Source organism: Microcaecilia unicolor, chromosome 1, assembly GCF_901765095.1.
Source record: "Microcaecilia unicolor chromosome 1, aMicUni1.1, whole genome shotgun sequence".
Classification (NCBI taxonomy): domain Eukaryota; kingdom Metazoa; phylum Chordata; class Amphibia; order Gymnophiona; family Siphonopidae; genus Microcaecilia; species Microcaecilia unicolor.
The window spans coordinates 206,675,087-206,699,006 of NC_044031.1; the positions used below are offsets into that span (position 1 = coordinate 206,675,087).

Below are 23,920 nucleotides of genomic sequence, written 5' to 3' on the forward strand. Positions count from 1 at the left end.
GTGATTTCTCCTCTCTCCCCTGCCCTCCCCTCCATGTCCAGCGATTCTTCCCTCCTCTCCCATCCCCTCCGTATCCTGTGATTCTGACCTCCCCTCCATGCGCAGCGATTCTCCTGTGCCCTGCCATCCCCTCTGTATCCCAGGATTCTGGTGTCCCTTCCATGGCCAGCGATTCTCCTCTGCCCTGCTCTCCCTTCCGTGTCCCGTGATTCTCTCCTCTCCTCCCCTCCCATCCCCTCCATGTCCAGCAATTCTCCTCTACCCTGCCCTCCCATCCGTGTCCCACGATTCTCTGCTTTCCGCCCATCCCATCCATGCCCAGCGATTCTCCTCTGCCCTTGCCTCCCCTCCATGTCCAGCAATTCTCCTCTGCCCTGCCCTCCAATCCGTGTCCCGCGATTATCTCCTCTCCTCCCATCCCATCTTGATTCTCCTCTGCCCTGCCCTCTCCTCCCCTCGATGTCCCTCGATTCTGTCCTCCCCTCCATGTCCAGCGTTCCGTTGCCTTCACTTGTCTTGCTTGCGTTTGCAACATCCTGACATCATCTCGCCTCCAGTGTTCCCTTCCCTCTCATTGTTCCGCCCTCTGATGTCATTTCATCTTTACGCGAGGGCGGGACAGTGAGAGGGAAGGGAATGCTGGAGGCTTGCTGACGTCAGGATGTTACGAACCCAGACAGCCACAACATCAAGAAAATTATCCATATAGTGACTCTTTACATAATGGGGAGAAGGGCGGGAATTTGTGGGCTTCTTGTTGAGTATCTTATTGAATGAATTTGCATCTGAATATTATTTCTTAAGCACTTGGTAATCAATAGAAATAGTCTAAAATAAAACATAGAAAAGAAAATAAGATGATACCTTTTTTATTGGACTAACTTAATACATTTTTTTATTAGCTTTCGAAGGAGGCCCTTCTTTGTCAGATCAGAAACCTTTAAAAGTGGACTAACACGGCTGCCACATCTCTCTACTTAAGCACTTGGGAAACTTTGGATGGAAGCAAAACTGTGTTGAAAAACTTGATATTTTGTAAAACCAAAACAACCCTATCCTTTCGTTATATATATTGTTTATTGCTGGGAAATGCTGTAGCCCAGTAATATTTACTCCCAGTCCTTGAGGGCTACCAGCAATTTAGGTTTTCAGGATATCCCTAACAAATATGCATATGTGAGATATGCATGCCTGCTATCTTCTGGCCTGTAGTGGCAGAAGGAAGGAAATACACTCATGTTCAAAAGTAAGTGAACTGCCTATCTGTAATCTAGGAAGTATATCCCACTATACTGGGCTTCTGCAGAGCAGTATTGCACTCATACATATTTTTTAGGGGTGTCTTAAAAAGCCTGACTCATTGGTGGTCCTCAAGGACTGGAAGACCAAGGACATAGATTGTTGAGGCCGCAAGAATTTGTTTAAGCCTTCTTGATATTCACTCAATGACATTAGTATGATAGTAATGCTTTTTTTATGATTTTATAATTAAAAATCAAACCACTTCATTTTAAAGCTTGCAGAATCTTAAGCTTGAAAATACAAGTCAAGTGTGATGTTCACAGGGAGTGTGATTGGAACAAATGGGATGTTTGTACAAAAGGACACATTTTAAACAGAGAGCAAGGGGAAAGGATGAGAGCACAGGCAATGTGTGACTTGCCGGTGTAGGTGTATGTGAGCAGATGTATAGCACAGCCACTCAGAGAGGGTGAGACTTCATGATTAATGGTGTTTATTCTTGACAGACGCTTCCTTTATTTATCTGCAATACACGTTGGTGATTTTATCAGTCACCTGAATGAAAAATATTCAGTCATCCCCAATATTGCAGTGTAAATTGAGTAGAGTCACTTTTTATTATATCTTTCAGCCTTATCTACACAGTAATTTTCTAGCACAGGTTTGATATGGAAAGTCTGGATTTAGCTGTACTTGACACAAAGCCTCTTCAATTTCCAGTAAAAGTTCAGGCTGATCTTAGCAACATATGGAGAGAGAGAGAGAGAGGGAGAAAAACAGATATATAAAACCCTCTCTCTTATCCGAGCAATTTGAGGATTTTAAAGAATAAAGATAAAATGCACATACCTGGATGTTGTTTAATATGGAAACATCTAATAGGTGTGAAGTCACTGTGGAAGTGTCCTCGGTGTTTAAGCCTATGGCTCAGTATAGAGCTTTTTTTTTTTTCATGACTGCATAGAACCACTTATAATCGATCATCATCCAACTCTAGTCTGCAGACAGGCGGACCCTATCCTTCATCCTGGGACTAATTTCAGAGCTGAAGACCATAATGGCAATATAGCACATTAGTCACTGTGATAACAGCCAATGGCATAGCTATGGAAAAAGAAAAAGAATTCTCATTCTCACAGTGTGTGAGCGAAATAGGAGCAAATGTTAAACAAATGTTTATTCATTTAGCAAGGTTAACAGTATTAAGTGCCTGCCCCTGTGGAAATGCAGATGGTAGTGTATTGCCACATATGTAGCATAGCTTTGGCATGCTGGTTGAGCACATCAAGGCATCGCAAAATTCTGACTGAGAAGGAGACTCTTTGCTCCTGATGTTGCGTTGGAGAAACTCTGCTGCACATGCACTGTATATGTGCCAACAAAACATTTTCACATCATCGCCTGAAAGCAAGTGTTCTATGTGCGCTTGATGCAAAACAGAGAAAATGAGAAGTGAAGTTTGATGTGCTTATTATAAATCACCGATAATATATCAGATTTTAAGTATTTTAACAGTAGCGTAGTAAAGCATCAAAACAACAGTTTGACATTCAAGAAGATCTTACAGCAGTGTACTGAAATATGTCTACAGTATCTCATTTCATGCAAAAATTGCACATGCAACGCTTTTGCTTTCAGGCGATGACATATTAGTCATAGAGTCTGCCATTAATATTAAGAAATGCTGAAACAATAACAGGGGAAAGGGGTGGGATCCTAAATCTGTTTGCAGTGTGTGATGTTAAGCAGGCAACATCTGTTTAGAGTGTAGTTATTTCTTGGCATTTTGCTAAGAACAGAAGATATTCTGTTCTTCACATTTTGGTTGAGACTAAGAATCTCTACAAAATGATGGGTTAATGTCCAAGTACAATCAAAAAGATATACAAAATCCACTTTATGAAAAGTGACTAAAAGTGACTATTACACCATTTTGTTGAGGGGAAGGAAAAGTCTCAAAGAGCTCAAAATCCCATTAAAGGATTTTAGGAGCTGAAGAGATCAATTCGACCACTTAATAGTTCATCATTGGCAAAAACCTTCCCAGAAGAGCTTTCCAAAAAGAAAATATGCCGTTATCATTTATCAGTGATTTCTTATGCTGTGAAACACAAAATAACATTTAGCGCTTAGCTTTTATAGCGCTATTGTGTATGCAGATTCAGAGCCAAAATGCCACTGTTCATGCTGTGCAAACACCCCCCCAAGCCAATGATGGCCAGCTTTTCGCTTAGGCTGCTTCAGGGTCCCATTAGGCTGATTGTCTTCTACAAAAAAACAGTCATTTGTTAGGGCTGGCTCTCAAAATAACATGCAGTAAATTATAAGACTAATGCACTCACTCACAAGCACGGCACACAGTATACTTCTTCTATGGCTATCTCCAACACATTGCAAACAACAAAATGACTTCTTACTACCAGTTACTGACTTCACCGGGAGACTGGAATGCCATTTTTGCTCACTGACAGCACACTATGTGACACCACTGCAGGAAGACAACCTCACTAGAGGTGTATAGTTGTATTTATTTATTTATTTATTGCATTTGTATCCCACATTTTCCCACCTTTTTGCGGGTTCAGTGTGGCTTACAATACGTTTTGAAAGATAGAAATACAGTTTGTTACAACTCAGTTATGGATTACATTGTGGGGAGTTATGCGAGACAAAAGTATCATTAAGGAATATAACAATGGAAAAGATCATTGAAACATTGGAGAGGAAACAACGGGAAACTAAAAGGGGCAATACATTGGAAGGAAACAACGGGAAACTAAAAGGGGCAATATATAATGACAGGAAAGCATTTGGTATACATTTTCTGTGAGTAAAGGTATGAGTGTGGTGAGATTAGGGGGGATGAGAATTCTGAGTGGCTGTAATGATGCATTATAGAACAGTGAGTGTGGGCTTTATGTGTTCTGGTTCTTTCCGTAAATTTTCTCAAAAAGATGGGTCTTCAGTAGTTTGCGGAAGGTGGTTTGCTCGTAGATCATTTTCAGGTTGCGAGGCAGTGAATTCCAGAACTGCGTGCTCATGTAGGAAGAGGTTGACGCGTGCAGCGCCTTGTATTTCAAGCTCTTGCAATTTGGGAAGTGGAGGTTGAGGAAAGTTCGGGATGATCTTTTAGCGTTTCTGGGTGGTAAGTCTATTAAATCAGACATGTAGGGGCCAGAGAGCGAAAACCAGAAAGAGAAGTACAAAGAGGACAGACAGAAGAAGAAAGAAAAGAAGAAAGGGAGAATTTGTCTGGTTCTACTGGAAGAAGGGTAGCTGAAAAGAAGACCAGCGAGACCTGAAGTGGTCCACAACCTTGTGAACTGACCATCTGAAGAAAGTACCTGTTGGTTCAGCTCTACCGGCCAGAGAGACTGTAATCCTGCATGCGCAGAGAGAGAGCCTGTGCTGTTTCCTAAGACGGGGACTCGCTGTGGAAAACAGCTGGAGCCTAAAGGGAAAAACCTGTGTCCACTTCATCTGAGAGACCACCTAGAGTCGGCTCGGTGAGGATTACAGAGATTTATTTCCTATAGTCGGGGATTAGCTAGTGGGTTCTTACCTCAGCAAAGGTGGGTTAGTCAGAACTTTGTGATCAAGAAGATGTGCTGCTAACTGTATTACTTCATGACCTAGTCAGTATTACTAATCAGGATTGTGTAATAACCTAGTAACCAGTGATATCAGTGTTTTAGTTAGACAATACATTCTACAGTTGCTTATCAGCATAAGGGAGCTACAATTGTACAGCTGAGCTGTAGTGTAGGGTGTATTATTTTATTTTCTTACCTATATAATAAATTAATATATTTCACAGCAGTGACTTTACTTTTATTCCAGTTCTCTCTAACAGAAGAAAAGTTCTGGTGTAGGCCCAGAACAGCCAGGTTCCTTTATATATATAACCCCTGGACAGAGCTAGGAAGTTGGTTTAGCCAGACTCCTGTAAACGAAACCTGGGAATTACTCATTGGGTAGCTTTGCCCAGAAGAGTTATTCATCCTATAAATGCTTATTTAGGGTAGGGTACTGGGCTGTACTCCCATGGTGCTTTTCCCCCTTCTAACTGGGTCAGAGTGTGCCCTGTTTTACTTCCGTTAGTCCATGAGGTAGTGGCCATGTTTATAAGCCAGTTTTAGATCCCTTTCATGTGTTAGACACGTTAGAGAACTTAGTTCTTACCTTGAATGTGGCTGAAAGAGGGCATTGTACACCATTCTGCCAGCTCTGACATACTGCTAATCTCAGTACCAGGAAGACTCTTTGCCAGTGGGGCACAACCTCTGATCTGCAGTTAACTGTGAGTAAACGTGCTTATTCAAATAAAGGACTTTTTCAAAGAGATTAGTGTTCAGGTGTCAACTGGTGTGGCAAGCTTATACAGCAGCAACAAGTCCTGTCCCTGGAGCACTTTTAGTGGGTACCGCAGTGCACTTAAGGCAGGTGGACCCAGACCCATCCCCCCCTACCTGTAACACTTGTGCTGGTAATGGGAGCCCTCCAAAACCCACTGTACCCACATGTCTAGGGTGCCCAGTTGATGTCCTGGCATGTCAGGGGGACCAGTGCGCTACAAATGCTGGCTCCTCCCCCCACGACCAAATGACTTGGATTTCGCCGGGTTGGAGATCGCCGGTATTGTTTTCCATTATTGCTGAAAAACAAACCCAGCCATCTCAACCCAGCGAAATCCACGCCATTTGGCCGGGCTAAACCGTATTATCGAAAAAAAATGGCTGGCCATCTTTTTCGATAATACGGTTCTGGCCAACTGTAGCACCGCCGCCAGAATAGATTGCCGGCGACCTATTTGGCCGGCGATGTTCGATTATGCCCCTCCACGTGACTGATATTGAAAAGCATTTAACCGGCTAGGATCGACACCTGGCTGTTTAAGTGCCCTCAAACCAACTATCTGCTGATATTCAGTGGGAGATGATAAATATCCGCTAAATATCCTGGACAGCGGCTATGTCACATGACATAGCCAGTTAGCGCCAATATTCATTGGCTGACTGGTTAAGTTTGCGGCCAGATAGACCCACGTAAAATAGCAGGTCCATCTTTAGCTGCTATAACTTAGCCGGTCAGCCAATGAATATCAGCCTATCCGTCTATGTTTGGCATGCCCCCCACAAAAAAAAACAGAAATTCAATGCCAGTGGCAGGATACAGCCCCAGGATTTAATTTCTGGGTTTGCCACTGACTGCGGGAGTTAGCCTGGCTAATTCTCACATTCTGAATATCGGGCCCTATGACCCTACGTTAAGGCATTGTTGTGCCAGCCTTCTTCAGAATTCCATTCTAGTGCAGCACTGATATAAAGTATAAATAAACATCTGTACAGGAAATTTGTAAAATTAAGTGACAAATTATAATGAAAGCAGCACATTTTATTTGGGAGGAATAAAAAAACATTGGTACAGAACTTTGCATACAGTTATGATTATTAACCAATGGCAGGGAAGCTTTCAAAATGCTCAATGACATTATAATCTGTTTGCTTCTCCTGATATTTCAATTGATGTGATACTAAATTAAAGTTCCCTTTTCTCAGTTTAATTCCACATAATTTAAACCTGCCCAGTCATGGTTTACAGTCTTAACTTGAAGATTTTAATTTATTTTGATGCATGTTTTGCCTGTTTTAGATCATAAGTTCCAAAAAGTAGGAATTGTTCATTATTTGTCTTTGTACAGCACTGCACAGATATGGCATGTGCTATACAAGTGATGAAGATAATGACACCAGGATACTCTGACCTCACTGAAATATGTCTGCCAACTGGATCCAGATACACAGGACAGGGTTGATCCTGTCCTGGGTTTACTGTCTTGCAAGCAGGGACTTGTAGTTCTGATTTCCCCATTGCATTCCCTAAGAAAAGCCAGATATGAACCCTGTCCTGCGAATCTGGATCCAGCTGGCAGCCTTACTGAAATATCAACTTCTCTTTTTCTTCTTCAGTGAGGTGAGTTAATTGGCATATTGTTGTATTTCAAAGTACTTTGCCCCATAGAGACAGAATAGGGAAAAATAAAGCCATAGTAAACAGACCCATAGTATTTGAGCAAGAACCCACAGGCACTAACCAAGAGTAAAGCAGCTCAGTTACATTACAGTGTTTTATGACCTCCTTGAGATTACAACTGAATTGATTTGGTGTTTTCCTCTTTAAGAACCAAAAACAAGTGATGTTTCGAAGTGTCTAAGCATGAACTGGGTGTCACTGGCTGCCCTACTGACTGTGTCAGAAATTGGAATAGTATTGGATATAATGTTCAAGTTGTTAAGGGAGTGGGGGAGGTCAGACAAACACAGAGACATGATAAACTTAAGTCCAGTTTCCCTAGAGCAAATTGGTCTAAGTGTATTAGAAGTAATAGAAAGGGGACTTGGGAACGATGCCAAAAGGAAGCAATAGAATTAAGAAAAGCTGAGTTGACATTCTGAGCATTCTATTTAGCTTCAAGACTTATCACTAGGATTTCCTTGTTTAACAGATGTTCTGGGGAATTCTGATGGTTTGGGATTAATTGACTTTAAAAGGTGCCATGGGGCCAGCCTGGTGACTCAGTGACTGTGTTGCACATGGTTTGGGTTTGATCCTCAGACCTGCTGTCTGCTAATGAATTCAGCATGAGCTGGAGGTGCTAGAGAAGCTGTCATTGAGTAACAGTGACATTAACACATGAGATTCAAGGCACATAATAATACGTACTTATATGTATGCTAATTTCTAAAGTAGGCTGTGGTCTGGCACCCTACCAAGGACTGTCACATCAATAGATGAGTCATAGTGAAGAGGGAATGTAAGGGGCTAAAGACTAGGGAAAATCCATGAATGAAGACTTGTGGTTGATAGTCCAAAGGAGCAGGGGAGAACTTATGATTCCTCCTTCAAACCCCACACCATTAAAGATACCACTAACATACTATCTCAAAGAATAAGTAAGATGAGACTACTTTTATAACAGGCCAACTAGGTTACCAAGGCACATAGACCACTATGTTTCATCTATTTTACAAAGGCTACATGTTTACCTATGTGCCTTTATAAAATTACCCCACCAGAAAGTTAGCGCACACATTTATATCTGCTCTGAAGCAAATGTACCTATGTGTGTATATGTGCTGGTAAGAATCAAACACACACCACTAGATGGAATAAATCTTCATTCAAAACTCAGGAATAACCCAAAACCCACAATGAGGATAATGAAATTGGTTAAAGAATATATGATACAAAAATGGAAAATGTTATGAAAAAAAGAATAAGTATAATTTGCAGGTTTGGAGGTTTTTTGACCAATGACTGAACTGCTGTTGTAAGGTGTGTTCGGTCGCTGTATGAATGGATTTGAACTGCTACTGTGGTCTTTTTCTCCACTGAGAATAAAGGTTGTATATGCGATACAGGATGTTATCCTCATTGTGGGTTCTGGTAAGAATCAAGACACATGCATGTATTTTAAAAATATGCACATAAGTGCCAAGCTCACCTCTGTTCTGCCCAATTTCCATCTTGTATATATTGCATAAAAATAACTTACTATGATTTTTGTGCATCTACTTTTTTTTTAAGTTGACAAAGCAAGATTAAGTCATACATACAAGTTGATTATGCCATCCCATGGTGCAGGGATGGAATTGCTCTCCTACAGCTCAAAACTTCAGTTTAGAATTGTGTTCCAATTTTATAGAATAGCTATGAGCCAATTAATGGCACCAATCCTACATGTAAGTGCCCCTATTCTGTAAACCTTGGTGTATGTCTGGTGCCTAATTTAGGCATGCCTTACAGAATTGCCTTTTAAATGTCTATGAATAATAAACTGCTAGAATGCACACAATGCTAGGATCCCCAAAAAAATTAAGTTATATACAGACTTGTGCCTGGAGGAAAACCATAAAATTGGTTTCTGATGAAGGAAAAACGGCCTCAAAGAGCTCTAGGATACAGAATCTCTATAGAGCTAACCGGATCTGTATGATCCTCTCTTCATCATTGGCTGTAAAAAAAACCTTCCTGAATCGAGTATTGCCCACAAAATACACTTTACTATTAATCATTGAGTGTTGCCTACAAACTACACTTTGCTATTAATCTTCTCTGCAATACCTCCGTACACAAACAACTCTCAGGTTCAAGTAACATCAAGTGAGCTGAAAGAGAAAAGGACTCATCTCAATGCAAGTGCCAGTAGGCTTTCTTAAGCCGGTTCGTCGAGTCTGTGTACAGCTGATGCACTGCTCACTATATCGATAGTGTTTTGTCTTCCTGCCCCAAGCCGACGGTGGCCAGCGTTTTGCTTCACTGCATCAGGGTCTTGGAGGCTGGATACTGCCTTGCATTATCTGGTGACGGCCATCAAAAACTTGCTACACACACACTAGCATTGTGTGTATTCTAGCGATTTGTGGATCCCAATCCCCTTCTTAGATCAGTATTATGAATAATAAACTTTCCTTGGTGGTGGAGGTACAATGTGTTGGTACAACATACTCATCTGAGCAACACTGTGAGCCACTCCAGCAAGCAGTGATGAAGATGCCTGGACCATCTCGTATGAGTGAGGCCATCCTGACTATAACTAGGTGTCTCTGCTGCTGTGCATCATGATCCATCTAAGTTACATGTGAGTCACTCTAGCAAGCAGTGAAGAAGACATCTGGACCATTTCCTGTGGGTGAGGCCCCCCTGGCTATAATTTGGCATGTCTGCTGCTGCATGCAGTGCATGCCTGTTGGTAGGTGCCTGAAGAGGCATGGCCAAAGAGTTAGGTCCCAACCCTTTGGAGCCACAGGGGAGCGAGGAGCATTTTATTCTGCTCCTCCGTATGAGGAAACGTAAAGGAATATGGAGGAAGTCTTCTCAAGCTGCCATTGTTAAGGGATCCATGGATCTTTATGTATAGCAAACAATAGCTACTTGTTCACCATCAATTGTAACTACTACTTCCGCTATTGAGGTTTCCCAGTCTTCAGGGAGTGCCCCTTTGGCGCTTCTGCGCCAGAACATTCTCATCTGTTACGTGAGGTTGATTCTTCTAAAATGGAAATGCCATTGCCAGTCACTTTGATATTTAGTTCTACTTTTGTTTCTGAGGAATTGTAAGCAGTCTTTGAAAGACATTATGACTGTTATTAATAGAGTTGAAAAAACTTTGCAGGATAACTTGCAGTGAATTCACTGAAGAAGCGGTGGTGAAATTTAAAGATCTAGACTCTAGAACTGTTAATTTGGAAAAGTGTATGGATAAGGTGCATTCTCATATATTTACTACTCAAGAAGCCATGGCACCTGCAGTGAAAGATAGTCTTTCTTTACATTTTCAAATTGAGTATCTTCAGAATATATCAAGAACTCATTTTTTGGCACCATTAGAAGTTTTAAAAATATATATGAAAGAAATATTGCAACAATCTGAGGATGCTGTGATTTATTAATAATTTGTATTATCTGCCTAGGACTTCTAAGAAGATTAATAAGGAAGAAGGAGCTTGTGATATTTTGAATTTGAGAGATAGTTTAGATATATCTAAATTCCTTGAGTCATCTTTTGAACCAGTTACTAAGAGAGCTACATTGCTGGTTTCTTTTCAATTAGAGGAACATAAAAAGTTCATTTTGAAAAGCATATTTTGCAAAGAAAATGGTTTCTTTATTTGGGCGGAGGATTATGATTTTTCCCAGATGTTGCTAGACCCACTCAATTACGTTGTAAGGTCTTTCTTCAGTTGAGGCCTAGAGTCTTAACTTTGGGGGGCTACTCTTTTTTTTTTTTTTAATTTCCCTGTAATTGTCTGTTGGGGATAAGTCATGCATCTTCTTAGACCCAATACATTTGGAGAATTTCTTGTTGGAGAAGGAAGCATTGACATAAATTTTGTATGCAGGGAAGGTTATTGACCCTTTGTTACCAGGAATGATAGATTATCAGGGAGTAAAACTTCCTGTTAAATCCTGTATTTGAAATTTGGGAGTCATGCTAGGTGCCTGTTTATCTATGCAAAATCAGGTGGATTATCTTCTTACGTCTGTTTTTTTCCAGCTTTGCACATTGAGAAAACTGATTAAGATGATGCCTGCTCTGATTTCTGTATGACTATGCAGAGTTGGTATTGTCTAAATTTGACTTTTATAATTCTCTTTACTAAGGTCTATCATCAGCCAGACTCCAGGCAGTGCAGAATGCAGCGGCACGTATGATTGCTGGAGTACCTAGATCAGCACATATTATTCCAGTGTTAAAATATCTTCACTGGTTGTGGTTGCCAGTATTATTCAGAATCTTGTTCAAAGTTTTGGTTCTGATTCATCAAAGAGTTTATGTGAATGTTCCACTGTATTTTTGTGATGTTTTAAAAATGTATCGGCTTACTCGGTCCTTGTGATCCAAAAAATCTAAACAGTTGTGTTTACGTTCGGCAACAGCATTTCTTTATGCTGAAACCAGATTGCATGCCTTTTCTGCTGTTGGTCCTGGTTTATGGGACAGTCTTCCTGGTTATATGAGACTGTGCAATAATGTCCTACAGTTAAAGCACTTGTTAAAGACACATTTATTTGTTAAGGCTTACTTAGAAGAATTATCAATTTTCTGTGTGTATATGAGTTTGTGTTTTATCTTTGTGTATTGCTTCAGGGTAGTTTTTTTGCTGTTAGCTGTTTAATGCATAAAAAACCTTCCCACAAATTCATCACTTTTAATTTTCATAATGTTTAATCATATCCAGCAGTGCACAAATTAAAGTCAGCTTTGAACAGTCTCTGAAAACAGCACTTATCTAGTAATGTAAATCTCCAAGCAATCTTGAGCCAGTTTCAATAGAAATTCCATGACCAATGATGGCCACCAGTTTGATCTGCTGCATCAGGGTCAATTTTCAGGGATCTTCAATGTGCCAGCAACTCCAGCTGCTATCTCTCAGACAGGGAAGGTTTTTTTAATGCCAGTGATAAAGAGACTTGGCTCTGAGGGTCTTCTACTTGGAGCTCTTTGAGGCTTTTTCCTTCCACATTTTTTATCTCTTGTGAATTATTCCTGTGTGTGATTACTTCTGTTATTTGGAGCTAATAATTTTGCATATTTTTGAGTGATTTCGCTGCTCTTTTCCCATGATTACATTATAGTTAATTATCTATAATGTCATTTCATTATATGTTTGATTTGTTACCTGGCTGCTTTGGTTGAAAGCAGGATGTAAATGTGAAAAGTAAATAAAGTGTTCTTCCTCGTTTTTCTTTTGTCCTTGGTTAGGTAAATAGGGTTTATACTTTTTTTTTTTTGCAAGGCCTGCTGTTTTTCTTTGTTTCTTCATTGATTTGTCTGTTATTTATGAGTAAAGTGGTTCATTGTAATCCGTAATATGGACTGGTGAAAATTTTCAATTAAAAAAAACATGCTTATCTGGGTCTCAAGGGAAGAAATTCTCATATTCACTTCAATTAACTTTTACACTGTCTCAGAAAGAAAAAAACACTTAATTGTGAAATGAAAGACTGCAACCACTTCTCTGTTTGTGTTAGTATTCTCCACGTCTAGGAGGGAAAGCTCAGAAGGAGGTTCCTCAACCTTATCAGAAAAAGAATGGGAATAGACCTTTCTGTGGTTTTTGCAACTACATTCAAAGCAAATAAAATGGGCAATGTAATAATAATGGGTGATTTCAATTATCCGGATATAGACTGGGTTAAAGTAACATCGGTACACGCTAGAGAGATAAAATTTCTTGATGAAATCAAGGACAGTTTCATGGAACAGCTGATTCAGGAGCCAACGAGAGAAGGAAAAATACTAGACTTAGTCATTAGTGGAGCACATGATCTGGTGCGGGGGGGGGGGGGGGGGGGGGGGGGGGGGGGGGTAATGGTGCGAGGGTCACTTGACACTTGATAGCAGTGATCATAATATGATCAGTTTTGATATTGGCTTTGAAGTAAGTGATCTTAGGAAATCAAATACACTAGTGTTTAACTTTAGAAAAGGAGATTACGATAAAATGAGAACGGTGAAAAAAAGACTGAAAGGAGCAGCTCACAGGGTAAAAAACTTGAATCAGGCGTGGAAGCTGTTCAAAAACACCATCCTAGAGGTACAGGACAAATATATTCCTCGCATTAGAAAAAGAGGAAAGAAGACCAAACGTCAGCCGGCATGGCTAAACAGTAAGGTAAAGGAAGCCATTAGAGCCAAAAAAACAATCCTTCAGAAAATGGAGAAGAGAACCAACTGAAAATAATAAGATAAAACATAAGGAATGCCGAGCCAAATGCAAAGCGGAGATAAAGAGGGCGAAAAAGGACTTTGAAAAAAAATTAGCGTTGGAAGCGAAAACACATAGTAAAAGTTTTTTCAGATACATCAAAAGCAGGAAGCCGGCTAAAGAATCGGTTGGACCGCTGGACGACAGTGTTGTTAAAGGGGTGATCAGGGAAGACAAAGCTGTAGCAGAGAAGTTAAATGAATTCTTTGCTTCGGTCTTCACCGAGGAGGATTTGGGAGGGACACCGGTGCCGGAAAGGATATTTGAAGCGGGCGAGTCAGAGAAACTAAACAAATTCTCTGTAAACTTGGAGAATGTAATGGGTCAGTTCTGCAAACTGAAGAGTAGTAAATCACCAGGACCGGATGGTATTCATCCAAGAGTATTAATAGAACTGAAAAATGAACTTGTAGAGCTACTGCTAGTAATATGCAATCTATCTCTAAAATCAGGTGAGGTACCGGAAGACTGGAGGGTGGCCAATGTAACGCCGATTTTTAAAAAAGGTTCCAGAGGAGATCCGGGAAATTATAGACTGCTGAGTCTAACGTCGGTGCTGGGCAAAATGGTAGAGGCTATTATTAAGAATAAAATTACAGAGCACATACAAAAACATGGGCTCATGAGACAAAGTCAGCATGGATTTAGTGAAGGGAGGTCTTGCTATTACTACTACTACTATTTACTACTACTATTTAGCATTTCTATAGCGCTACAAGGCGTATGCAGCACTGCACAAACATAGAAGAAAGACAGTCCCTGCTCAAAGAGCTTACAATCTAATAGACAAAAAATAAAGTAAGCAAATCAAATCAATTAATGTGTACAGGAAGGAGGAGAGGAGGGTAGGTGGAGGCGAGTGGTTACAAGTGGTTACGAGTCAAAAGCAATGTTAAAGAGGTGGGCTTTCAGTCTAGATTTAAAGGTGGCCAAGGATGGGGCAAGACGTAGGGGCTCAGGAAGTTTATTCCAGGCATAGGGTGCAGCGAGACAGAAGGCGCGAAGTCTGGAGTTGGCAATAGTGGAGAAGGGAACAGATAAGAAGGATTTATCCATGGAGCGGAGTGCACGGGAAGGGGTGTAGGGAAGGACGAGTGTGGAGAGATACTGGGGAGCAGCAGAGTGAGTACATTTATAGGTTAGTAGAAGAAGTTTGAACAGGATGCGAAAACGGATAGGGAGCCAGTGAAGCGACTTGAGGAGAGGGGTAGTATGGGTAAAGCAACCCTGGCGGAAGACGAGACGGGCAGTAGAGTTTTGAACCGATTGGAGAGGGGAGAGGTGACTAAGTGGGAGGCCAGCAAGAAGCAGATTGCAGTAGTCTAAATGAGAGATGAGGGTTTTGGTAGAGTACTCGGAAAGAAAGGGGAGGATTTTACTGATGTTGTAAAGAAAGAAACGACAGGTCTTGGCGATCTGCTGGATATGAGCAGAGAAGGAGAGAGAAGAGTCAAAGATGACCCCAAGGTATCGAGCTGAGGAGACAGGGAGAATGAGAGAGCCATCAACAGAAATAGAAAATGGGGGGAGTGCGGAGGTGGGTTTGGGGGGGAAAATGAGAAGCTTGGTTTTGGTCATGTTTAATTTCAGGTGTTTATGTTTATGTCTTGCCTCACCAATCTACTGCATTTTTTTTGAGGGGGCGAACAAACATGTGGACAATGGGGAGCTGGTGGATATTGTGTATCTGGATTTTCAGAAGGCGTTTAACAAAGTGCCTCATAAAAGACTCCAGAGGAAAGTGGAGAGTCATGGGATCGGAGGTAGGGTATTATTGTGGATTAAGAGCTGGTTGAAAGATAGGAAGCAGAGAGTAGGGTTGAATGGTCAGTATTCTGAATGGATAAGGGTAGTTAGTGGGGTCCCTCAGGGGTCTGTGCTGGGACTGCTGCTTTTTAATATATTTATAAATGACCTAGAGATGGGAGTAACTAGTGAGGTAATTAAATTCGCAGATGACACAAAGTTATTCAGGGTCATCAAGTCACAGGAGGAGTGTGAAAGATTATAGGAGGACCTCGCGAGACTAGGAGATTGGGCGTGCAAATGGCAGATGAAGTTCAATGTTGATAAGTGCAGAGTAATGCATGTGGGAAAGAGGAACCCGAATTACAGCTATGTCATGCAAGGTTCCGTGTTAGGAGTTACAGACCTAGAAAGGGATCTTGGAGTCATCGTGGATAAGACGTTGAAAACTTCTGCTCAGTGTGCCGCGGCAGCTGAGAAGACGCACAGATTGTTGAGTATTATTACAAAAGGGATGGAAAACAAACACGCAGATGCTATAATGCCATTGTATTGCTCCATGGTGAGACCGCGCCTCGAGTATTGTGTTCTGTTCTGGTCACCACACCTCAAAAAACATAAAAAAAACAATTGGAGAAGGTGCAGAGAAGGGCGACGAAAATGGTAAATGGGATGGGAGGACTTCCCTATGAGGAAAGGCTAAGACGGTTAGGGGTCTTCAGCTTGGAGAAGAGGCAGCTGAGTGGTGATACGATAGAAGTCTACAAGATAATGAATGGAATGGAGCGGACAGATGTGAAGCATTTGTTTACACTTTCTAACAATAATAGAATCAGGGGACATAAGATGAAGCTAGAATGTGGTAGATTTAAAACAAATAGGAGAAAGTTTTTCTTTTCTCAGCGCGTAGTTAGACTCTGGAACTTGTTGCCGGAAAATGTAGTGACAGCAGGGTTTGGACAGATTCCTGAAGGAAAAGTCCATTGAACATTATTAATTTAAATTTTTGTTTTGTTTTTGGGTTTTTCCCGGGTTCTTGAGGTCTGGATTGGCCACTGTTGGAGACAGGATGCTGGGCTTGATGGACCCTTGGTCTTTTCCCAGTATGGCAGTGCTTAAGTTCTTATGTTAGTTTACATAGTATATACTGGTACTTATTTGTACCTGGGGCAATGGAGGGTTGGGTGACTTGCCCAGAGTCACAAGGAGCTGTAGGGAGAATCAAACCCAGTTCCCCAGGATCAAAATCTGCTGCACTAACCACTAGGCTACTCCTCTAGGCTGCTATAGTGGGTACTCACACAAACAGTTGAGCAGTAGGTTGCTTATGTAAATGGGAAGGAAACTCCACTTCTAAGAGTAAACCATCAGGAGGAAACCACCTTGAAGCAAGTGATGTGGTCAAAATGGGTTGTTGCCTGCTGCAAGTGAATTTATATATTTGGGTTACCCTGAAAATCAGACGTATGGGAGTACAAGGACAGGAATGGAGAGTCCTTGTATTAATTGTATGCAGTTAATACTTTATATCACAAGGTGACTCATATGCTGTGCTAATTGATCTTTTTACATTTCACATAGAGAGAGATCAGAAAAATAAGTCAGAAAATAGTGACAATAACAATAATATTACCTTCTGGCAGGTCATTTAAAAATGGATAGTGAAAATAGAATTCCAGATTTTACCCAACTCTTTTCTGCTCTCACAAGATAAAATAAACATAATATAGGCATCAGTTTGAGAATAGCTGTGGAGGCAGTTTTGAAACAAGGACAAAGTTCTCAAATAAGTTTTATAGGTGTGTTTTACCTCAGTTCTTAAAAGAAATTCTGTATGCATTTTCCCTCTAAAACCTGTGCTGGGTTACAAAGAATACCCAAACACATACACTTGCTTTTTCTGTAATTTTATATATAAATATATTTTAATTTATATTCATCTCACCTTTCCAAATATTCCTCCAAGTCAAGTAACAACAGTGCAAGATTACTAGCCATATCAGTATCAAAGCACATAGGTTTAAAAATGCAATCTGTAAGTTTGTTTGTTTAGATTTGATTCTATGCTTTACCAAAAGCTGCCGAAGGCTAGCTAAACGGTATACAACAAAGGACAATTTAGTAGCTGTACGATATAACACACAGATCCACCCCATTAAAACTCATTCATATTATACTTAATCAGTCCAGTCTAATTCCCCAACCTAACCGTGCCCCGGGGAATAACATCTCATAATGCGGCTAAAAGTACTTGATGTGGAACATTGTACTTTTATCCCAAGTGAGAGAAGGCAGTTTTAAGGCATTCGGTTTACACAACTACAAGATGTTTTGCCTGGATAAACGGTTTTGAAGTTTGTCCTATGTGTTAAAATGTATTTTTTTTCCTTTTGTCTGAGGCTGCAGTTTTGATTGTTTCTTTCTCTTTTTATTTTTCAGGCCTACTGCCCTCTCCAGCAGCCCTGTATATTCAGACCTTCCATTCATCAGGATTTCACCCCACAGAAACCCAGCAGGGGCATCCGAGTCGCCTTTTAGTCCACCTCATCCTTATATTAACCCTTATATGGACTACATCAGATCACTGCATAGCAGCCCTTCCCTCTCTATGATCTCAGCAGCTCGTGGGCTCAGCCCTACAGATGGTAAGTTTCAGATTGTTTCCTTTCTTTAAATGTAAATAACCAAGCCAAAAAGAGGTAAGTATTGAATATCTGGGCTGACTGCCGACTGCTGGAGTTAGCTGGGCTTCCTCCTGCGGTCTGTATCAGCTTCTTTAAGTCTGACCCCTTACACCAGGGGTGTCCAACCTCAGCCCTCGCCAGGTTGGATTTTCAGGATTTCTACAATGAATATGCATGATATCTGTTTGCATGCAATGGTGGTAGTGCATACAAATAGATCTAATGCATATTCATTTTGGAAATCCTGAAAACCCAACTGGATTGTGGCCCTCGAGGACCAAGGTTGGACACCCTTGCCTTAAACTTTATGATGAAGAACAATGACCATTTTAGTAGCTGCCCTCTGAACAGACTCCATCCTATTTATACAGTGGGGGAAATAAGTATTTGATCCCTTGCTGATTTTGTAAGTTTGCCCACTGACAAAGACATGAGCAGCCCATAATTGAAGGGTAGGTTATTGGTAACAGTGAGAGATAGCACATCACAAATTAAATCCGGAAAATCACATTGTGGAAAGTATATGAATTTATTTGCATTCTGCAGAGGGAAATAAGTATTTGATCCCCCACCAACCAGTAAGAGATCTGGCCCCTACAGACCAGGTAGATGCTCCAAATCAACTCGTTACCTGCATGACAGACAGCTGTCGGCAATGGTCACCTGTATGAAAGACACCTGTCCACAGACTCAGTGAATCAGTCAGACTCTAACCTCTACAAAATGGCCAAGAGCAAGGAGCTGTCTAAGGATGTCAGGGACAAGATCATACACCTGCACAAGGCTGGAATGGGCTACAAAACCATCAGTAAGACGCTGGGCGAGAAGGAGACAACTGTTGGTGCCATAGTAAGAAAATGGAAGAAGTACAAAATGACTGTCAATTGACAAAGATCTGGGGCTCCATGCAAAATCTCACCTCGTGGGGTATCCTTGATCATGAGGAAGGTTAGAAATCAGCCTACAACTACAAGGGGGGAACTTGTCAATGATCTCAAGGCAGCTGGGACCACTGTCACCACGAAAACCATTGGTAACACATTACGACATAACGGATTGCAATCCTGCAGTGCCCGCAAGGTCCCCCTGCTCCGGAAGGCACATGTGACGGCCCGTCTGAAGTTTGCCAGTGAACACCTGGATGATGCCGAGAGTGATTGGGAGAAGGTGCTGTGGTCAGATGAGACAAAAATTGAGCTCTTTGGCATGAACTCAACTCGCCGTGTTTGGAGGAAGAGAAATGCTGCCTATGACCCAAAGAACACCATCCCCACTGTCAAGCATGGAGGTGGAAATGTTATGTTTTGGGGGTGTTTCTCTGCTAAGGGCACAGGACTACTTCACCGCATCAATGGGAGAATGGATGGGGCCATGTACCGTACAATTCTGAGTGACAACCTCCTTCCCTCCGCCAGGGCCTTAAAAATGGGTCGTGGCTGGGTCTTCCAGCACGACAATGACCCAAAACATACAGCCAAGGCAACAAAGGAGTGGCTCAGGAAGAAGCACATTAGGGTCATGGAGTGGCCTAGCCAGTCACCAGACCTTAATCCCATTGAAAACTTATGGAGGGAGCTGAAGCTGCGAGTTGCCAAGCGACAGCCCAGAACTCTTAATGATTTAGAGATGATCTGCAAAGAGGAGTGGACCAAAATTCCTCCTGACATGTGTGCAAACCTCATCATCAACTACAGAAGACGTCTGACCGCTGTGCTTGCCAACAAGGGTTTTGCCACCAAGTATTAGGTCTTGTTTGCCAGAGGGATCAAATACTTATTTCCCTCTGCAGAATGCAAATAAATTCATATACTTTCCACAATGTGATTTTCCGGATTTAATTTGTGATGTGCTATCTCTCACTGTTACCAATAACCTACCCTTCAATTATGGGCTGCTCATGTCTTTGTCAGTGGGCAAACTTACAAAATCAGCAAGGGATCAAATACTTATTTCCCCCACTGTATATTTTCTAAGGTGCGGTCTTTAGAATTGTACACAGCACTTTAAATGAAGCCTCACCAGAGAGTAGTAGTAATTTATAAAGAGGCACCATCACCTCCTTTTTCCTGCTTGCCATTTACTGTCCTTGTGTATCCAACCATTCTTTTGGCCTTTGTTATTACCTTTCATACTTGTTTGGCCACCTTGGCCATTCTGTTACCACTTGATTAACAATGGCTTCCAATAACCTATAGATGTAAATTTACAATATTGCTATTAACTCATTGACTATTTTGGACAGGTATTTCTATTTATCTTGTATACTTGCTGGTGCCTTATAGACCAGCTGAATCACTCCGCTCTTCACAACAAAGTTTACCGACCTTCCCACTAGGATTTATCTAGAGTGTATAAGTAATTCTTTTGTGTAACTAGCTCCATTGCTTTAGAATTCTCTCTTAGCTAAAGCTTTACTGAGAGCTTGGATTTTTGTTGAAGCTTTTACTTGTATGAGGTATTATGAATGAATATTATATATCTTTTTTTTTTCTGAGTACACTGCCCTGGTGTGACTGGCAAATAGTAGTTCCATAGTGTTCCATAGATCAATCCAGGGACTTGTGGGTTATGTCCCTCTGCCGCCAGGTAGAGATAGAGAGAACTTCAGAGGTTTGGTATCTGTGGTCACGTAAAGCTGCCAGAACCTCAGTATTCTCTCTAGCAGGTGACGGTTCATAACTGTGCAGCTCTGGATTTCCGCCCCCTGGGAGTAGTAGTAGCCTGGTCTTTGGGGTTAAGGCAGCTTGCTGTGTACACTCGGTGGTGCCGGGTTCCTCCCTTTCCTCCCCCTGACGGTCCCATAGCTGTTTGGGCTTTTGCAAAGTACTGGCTTTTTTCCTTCCTCTCCTGTCTCTATAGGAAAAAAAATAAGAGGAGGTAAACTGCAGCGATTTAGTTTAAAAAAAAAAAAGTCAAGCCGGGACACCAGCATTAAGTGGCAGTGCTCTGGGCTCCAGCAGGGACTGGCATGAAGGGGGAGCGGTGATATTGGCCTCTCAGCGGGGGGGGGGGGGGGGGGGGGGGGGGGTGTAAACTTGTGTCTAATCCATCTGAGGTGGTTAAGCGCAGCTTCCAGTGTGGGAACCGGTGAGCAGCGTCGGGATCACGTGACTTTTGTGCACGGATGTATGCGCAGGCCATGCCGGTACAATCAGCAGAGCGGCCCGCTGTGGAAGGCAGCACAACATTGGAGTCTCTTTTGGCGGGAACACCAAGCTCCTCAGTGATGCGTGCTTCGGCGGTCACATTTTTTCTGTAGTGCAGCGCCTGTGGCTGGCTTGAGCCTGAAGATGTTTGTTCAGCCACCATTTCCTCTTAGTTTGGAGCCATTGGGGGAAGCTGCAGGAGATTTAAATTTGGTGCAGCTCCATTTTTCCTCGGAGTTTGTGCTTCTCATGCACAAAGCTTTCTTATTAAAGGGATGAAGATCTTCATTTCAGCACAATGGGATTCGCAGGATTCTGGCGACTGTTCCAGCTTCCATCGGACGAACTGACAAATTTGCGTTTGCCCAGGTTGAACTCTTGATTACAGCTGTCACAAAAAAGACCACCCAAACCGGTGGAAAGGGGTATGGCTCTTAAGGACCTTCAGAACAGGAAATTTGAATCATCCCTTAAGATGCCAGAGAATGTGGTAAAGGCGGTTAGCTTAGTGGAGTTTATAGTGTTTTTATTGATGAATGCATAAATGATACAATATCATGCCAATCCTTAAAACTCCAGTAGTAAACATTTCAAACCTGTACTAATACATCTGAACTTCTATCATCAACATTTTTTTTTATTTCCCCCCCCCTCCCTTTCCCTACCCCATCCCCCTCCCTTTTCTTTTTTGTAATATGTTTATTGACTGTATCCATTGTTGAAGAGAAAATCTGTACAGAATTATTGTCAAGAAAGCTTTACAGGAACCTTTGGACTGTATCAAACAGTAACCGAAGCATTGTTCAGCAAGATTCATAATGAAAATAAATATGGAATGCTGTCAACATTCTGTAGTCAGTACATGTAGTTCCTGTGTTTCACTACTTTCCATGTCTCCTCCATCATATGTCAAAGTTGTGATTCATCAACAAGTTAACGCCCACAGGGCAGGAGGAACATATCACGGTTTTAAATGCCATCCTCCTTTTCCCATCTCACAGACTCCCATCATTCTATATCATACTCTTCCCGTCTACCCTCCCTTCCCCTCCTAACCCACCCTGAGGTATCTTCCAGAAATGTATCTTGCTGTGAAATCAAAGGGAATTCAGGACCAGACTTCTACCTCTGGTATGTAGTGTCTGAATATACGGGCCCCAAATGTCCAAAAAGGCCTTCCTCCTCCTCTTCGAACCTCCCACCCCTCGGCGCTCACACAGCATTAGTTCATGGAATCTATTCCTCCAGTGCCAGAAATCCGGGAGAGTACTACCCACCCATTGACAAAGTAATAACCTCTTGCCAACCAAACAGGCCCTACGGATCAAGTGTCTTCCAGATATGCTCTGCAGTGCAAACACCTCATGTTTATCCAGCAACACACCCATCGGGGAGTCCACTACCCCAGAGCCCAACAAAAAGGACAGATATTGCAGAACCGCCCTCCAGAAATGGTGTACCCGAAAACATTCCCACAAACAGTGAAACAATGACCCAGGTAATCTTCCACATTTTTCACATAGTGGGTCTTCCACCTCTCCCATCCTAAAAATCTGAGCTTTTGTGAGGTATGCTCTATGCAAAATTCGGTATTGATATTCACGGAGGCCTGCATTACCAGTCATCTCCGGAATTCTAGAAATTAACATATCAAAATCCAAAGACAGCCCTGGTCTCGCTAAGTCTCGGGCCCATCGCATTTGTATTAACTCCCGGTCCTTTAGAAGTGGCAATTTCCCCAAGATCTTATACAACTTAGAGACAGAGAGTCGTTCCATGTCTCCTCCTGTTAAAAACTGTCTTATTCGGTGACAATGTCTATGTTTCAAAGCCTCTGAGTCTACGTCTTCACATAGTGTATAATTTGATTATAGGCAAAAATGTTATTCATGTCATAGCCAATACCCAAAGCTCCCAAACTTAATAGCGTCCCTTGCTGGTTTAAAAGATGCTCCAGACGACTAATGCCCAAGCGTCCCCAAGCCTGAAATGTTTTATTGTCCATCCCCGGTTTAAACAATAAATTCCCACAAATGGGTAACATATCTGATGTGTGTTTCGATATACCCCAAATACCCATCAGGTCTTTCCAAAGAAACCGCAAAGATGTTAGCAACAGGCTATTTCTTAGGTGTTCAGGTATACGAGCCCCAGGTGCCTGTAACAAAAAATAAAAGTGGCAAGGAGCAAAAAATTGAGCCTCTATTCTACGGGGTGTATAATCTTCACGGTCAAAGAACCAGTCACCAAAGTATCGCAATAAGCATGCCCTATTATATCTTCTCAAGTCTGGTAAACCCAGGCCCCCCTCTTTCCAGTTGCCCATTAACAGAGGTAGTGGTAGTTTAGCTTCCCCCCCCCCCCCCCAGCAATATCGTCTGAGTAAACGATGTAAGACTTTGAGATCTCTATGTTTTATAAGGACTGGTAACATCCGTAGACAGTAAAGCCATCTGGGGAATTCTACCATCCGAAACAGCTGAATGCGCCCATAAAGTGTAAGGGGCAGTGTCACCCAACTTTTCAGTCTTGTCTCTGTATCACTTAGCAATCTATTCACATTCAATCGATAGAGATCCGCTGAGGTCATAGACAACCATATTCCCAGATATCGAAATGACCCTCGTGCCCACCGAAGTGGGAAAGCCTGCCCCCATTCCTTCTTCTGGTCTTCTGAGGACGCCAATGCCAGAGATTTCATATAATTAAGCTTGAATCCCGCATAATCTCCAAATTCTTGGAATAGCTCCAACAGAGCCGGGAGAGACTGGGATGGTTGTGTCAAGTGCACCAGTAAGTCATCCGCAAAGGCTGACAGAAGAAACCTCGA

The 23,920-nt window shown here is 41.9% G+C and overlaps 1 protein-coding gene across 1 annotated transcript in view; it reads left to right on the top strand.

The window, feature by feature from the left end:
- GLI3 (GLI family zinc finger 3) overlaps window positions 1–23,920 on the top strand; it is a 608,365-nt gene that overhangs the window by 371,317 nt on the left and 213,128 nt on the right. The window contains 1 exon segment of the mRNA XM_030203853.1: window positions 17,700–17,905. Coding sequence (XP_030059713.1) covers window positions 17,700–17,905 — 206 coding nt within the window.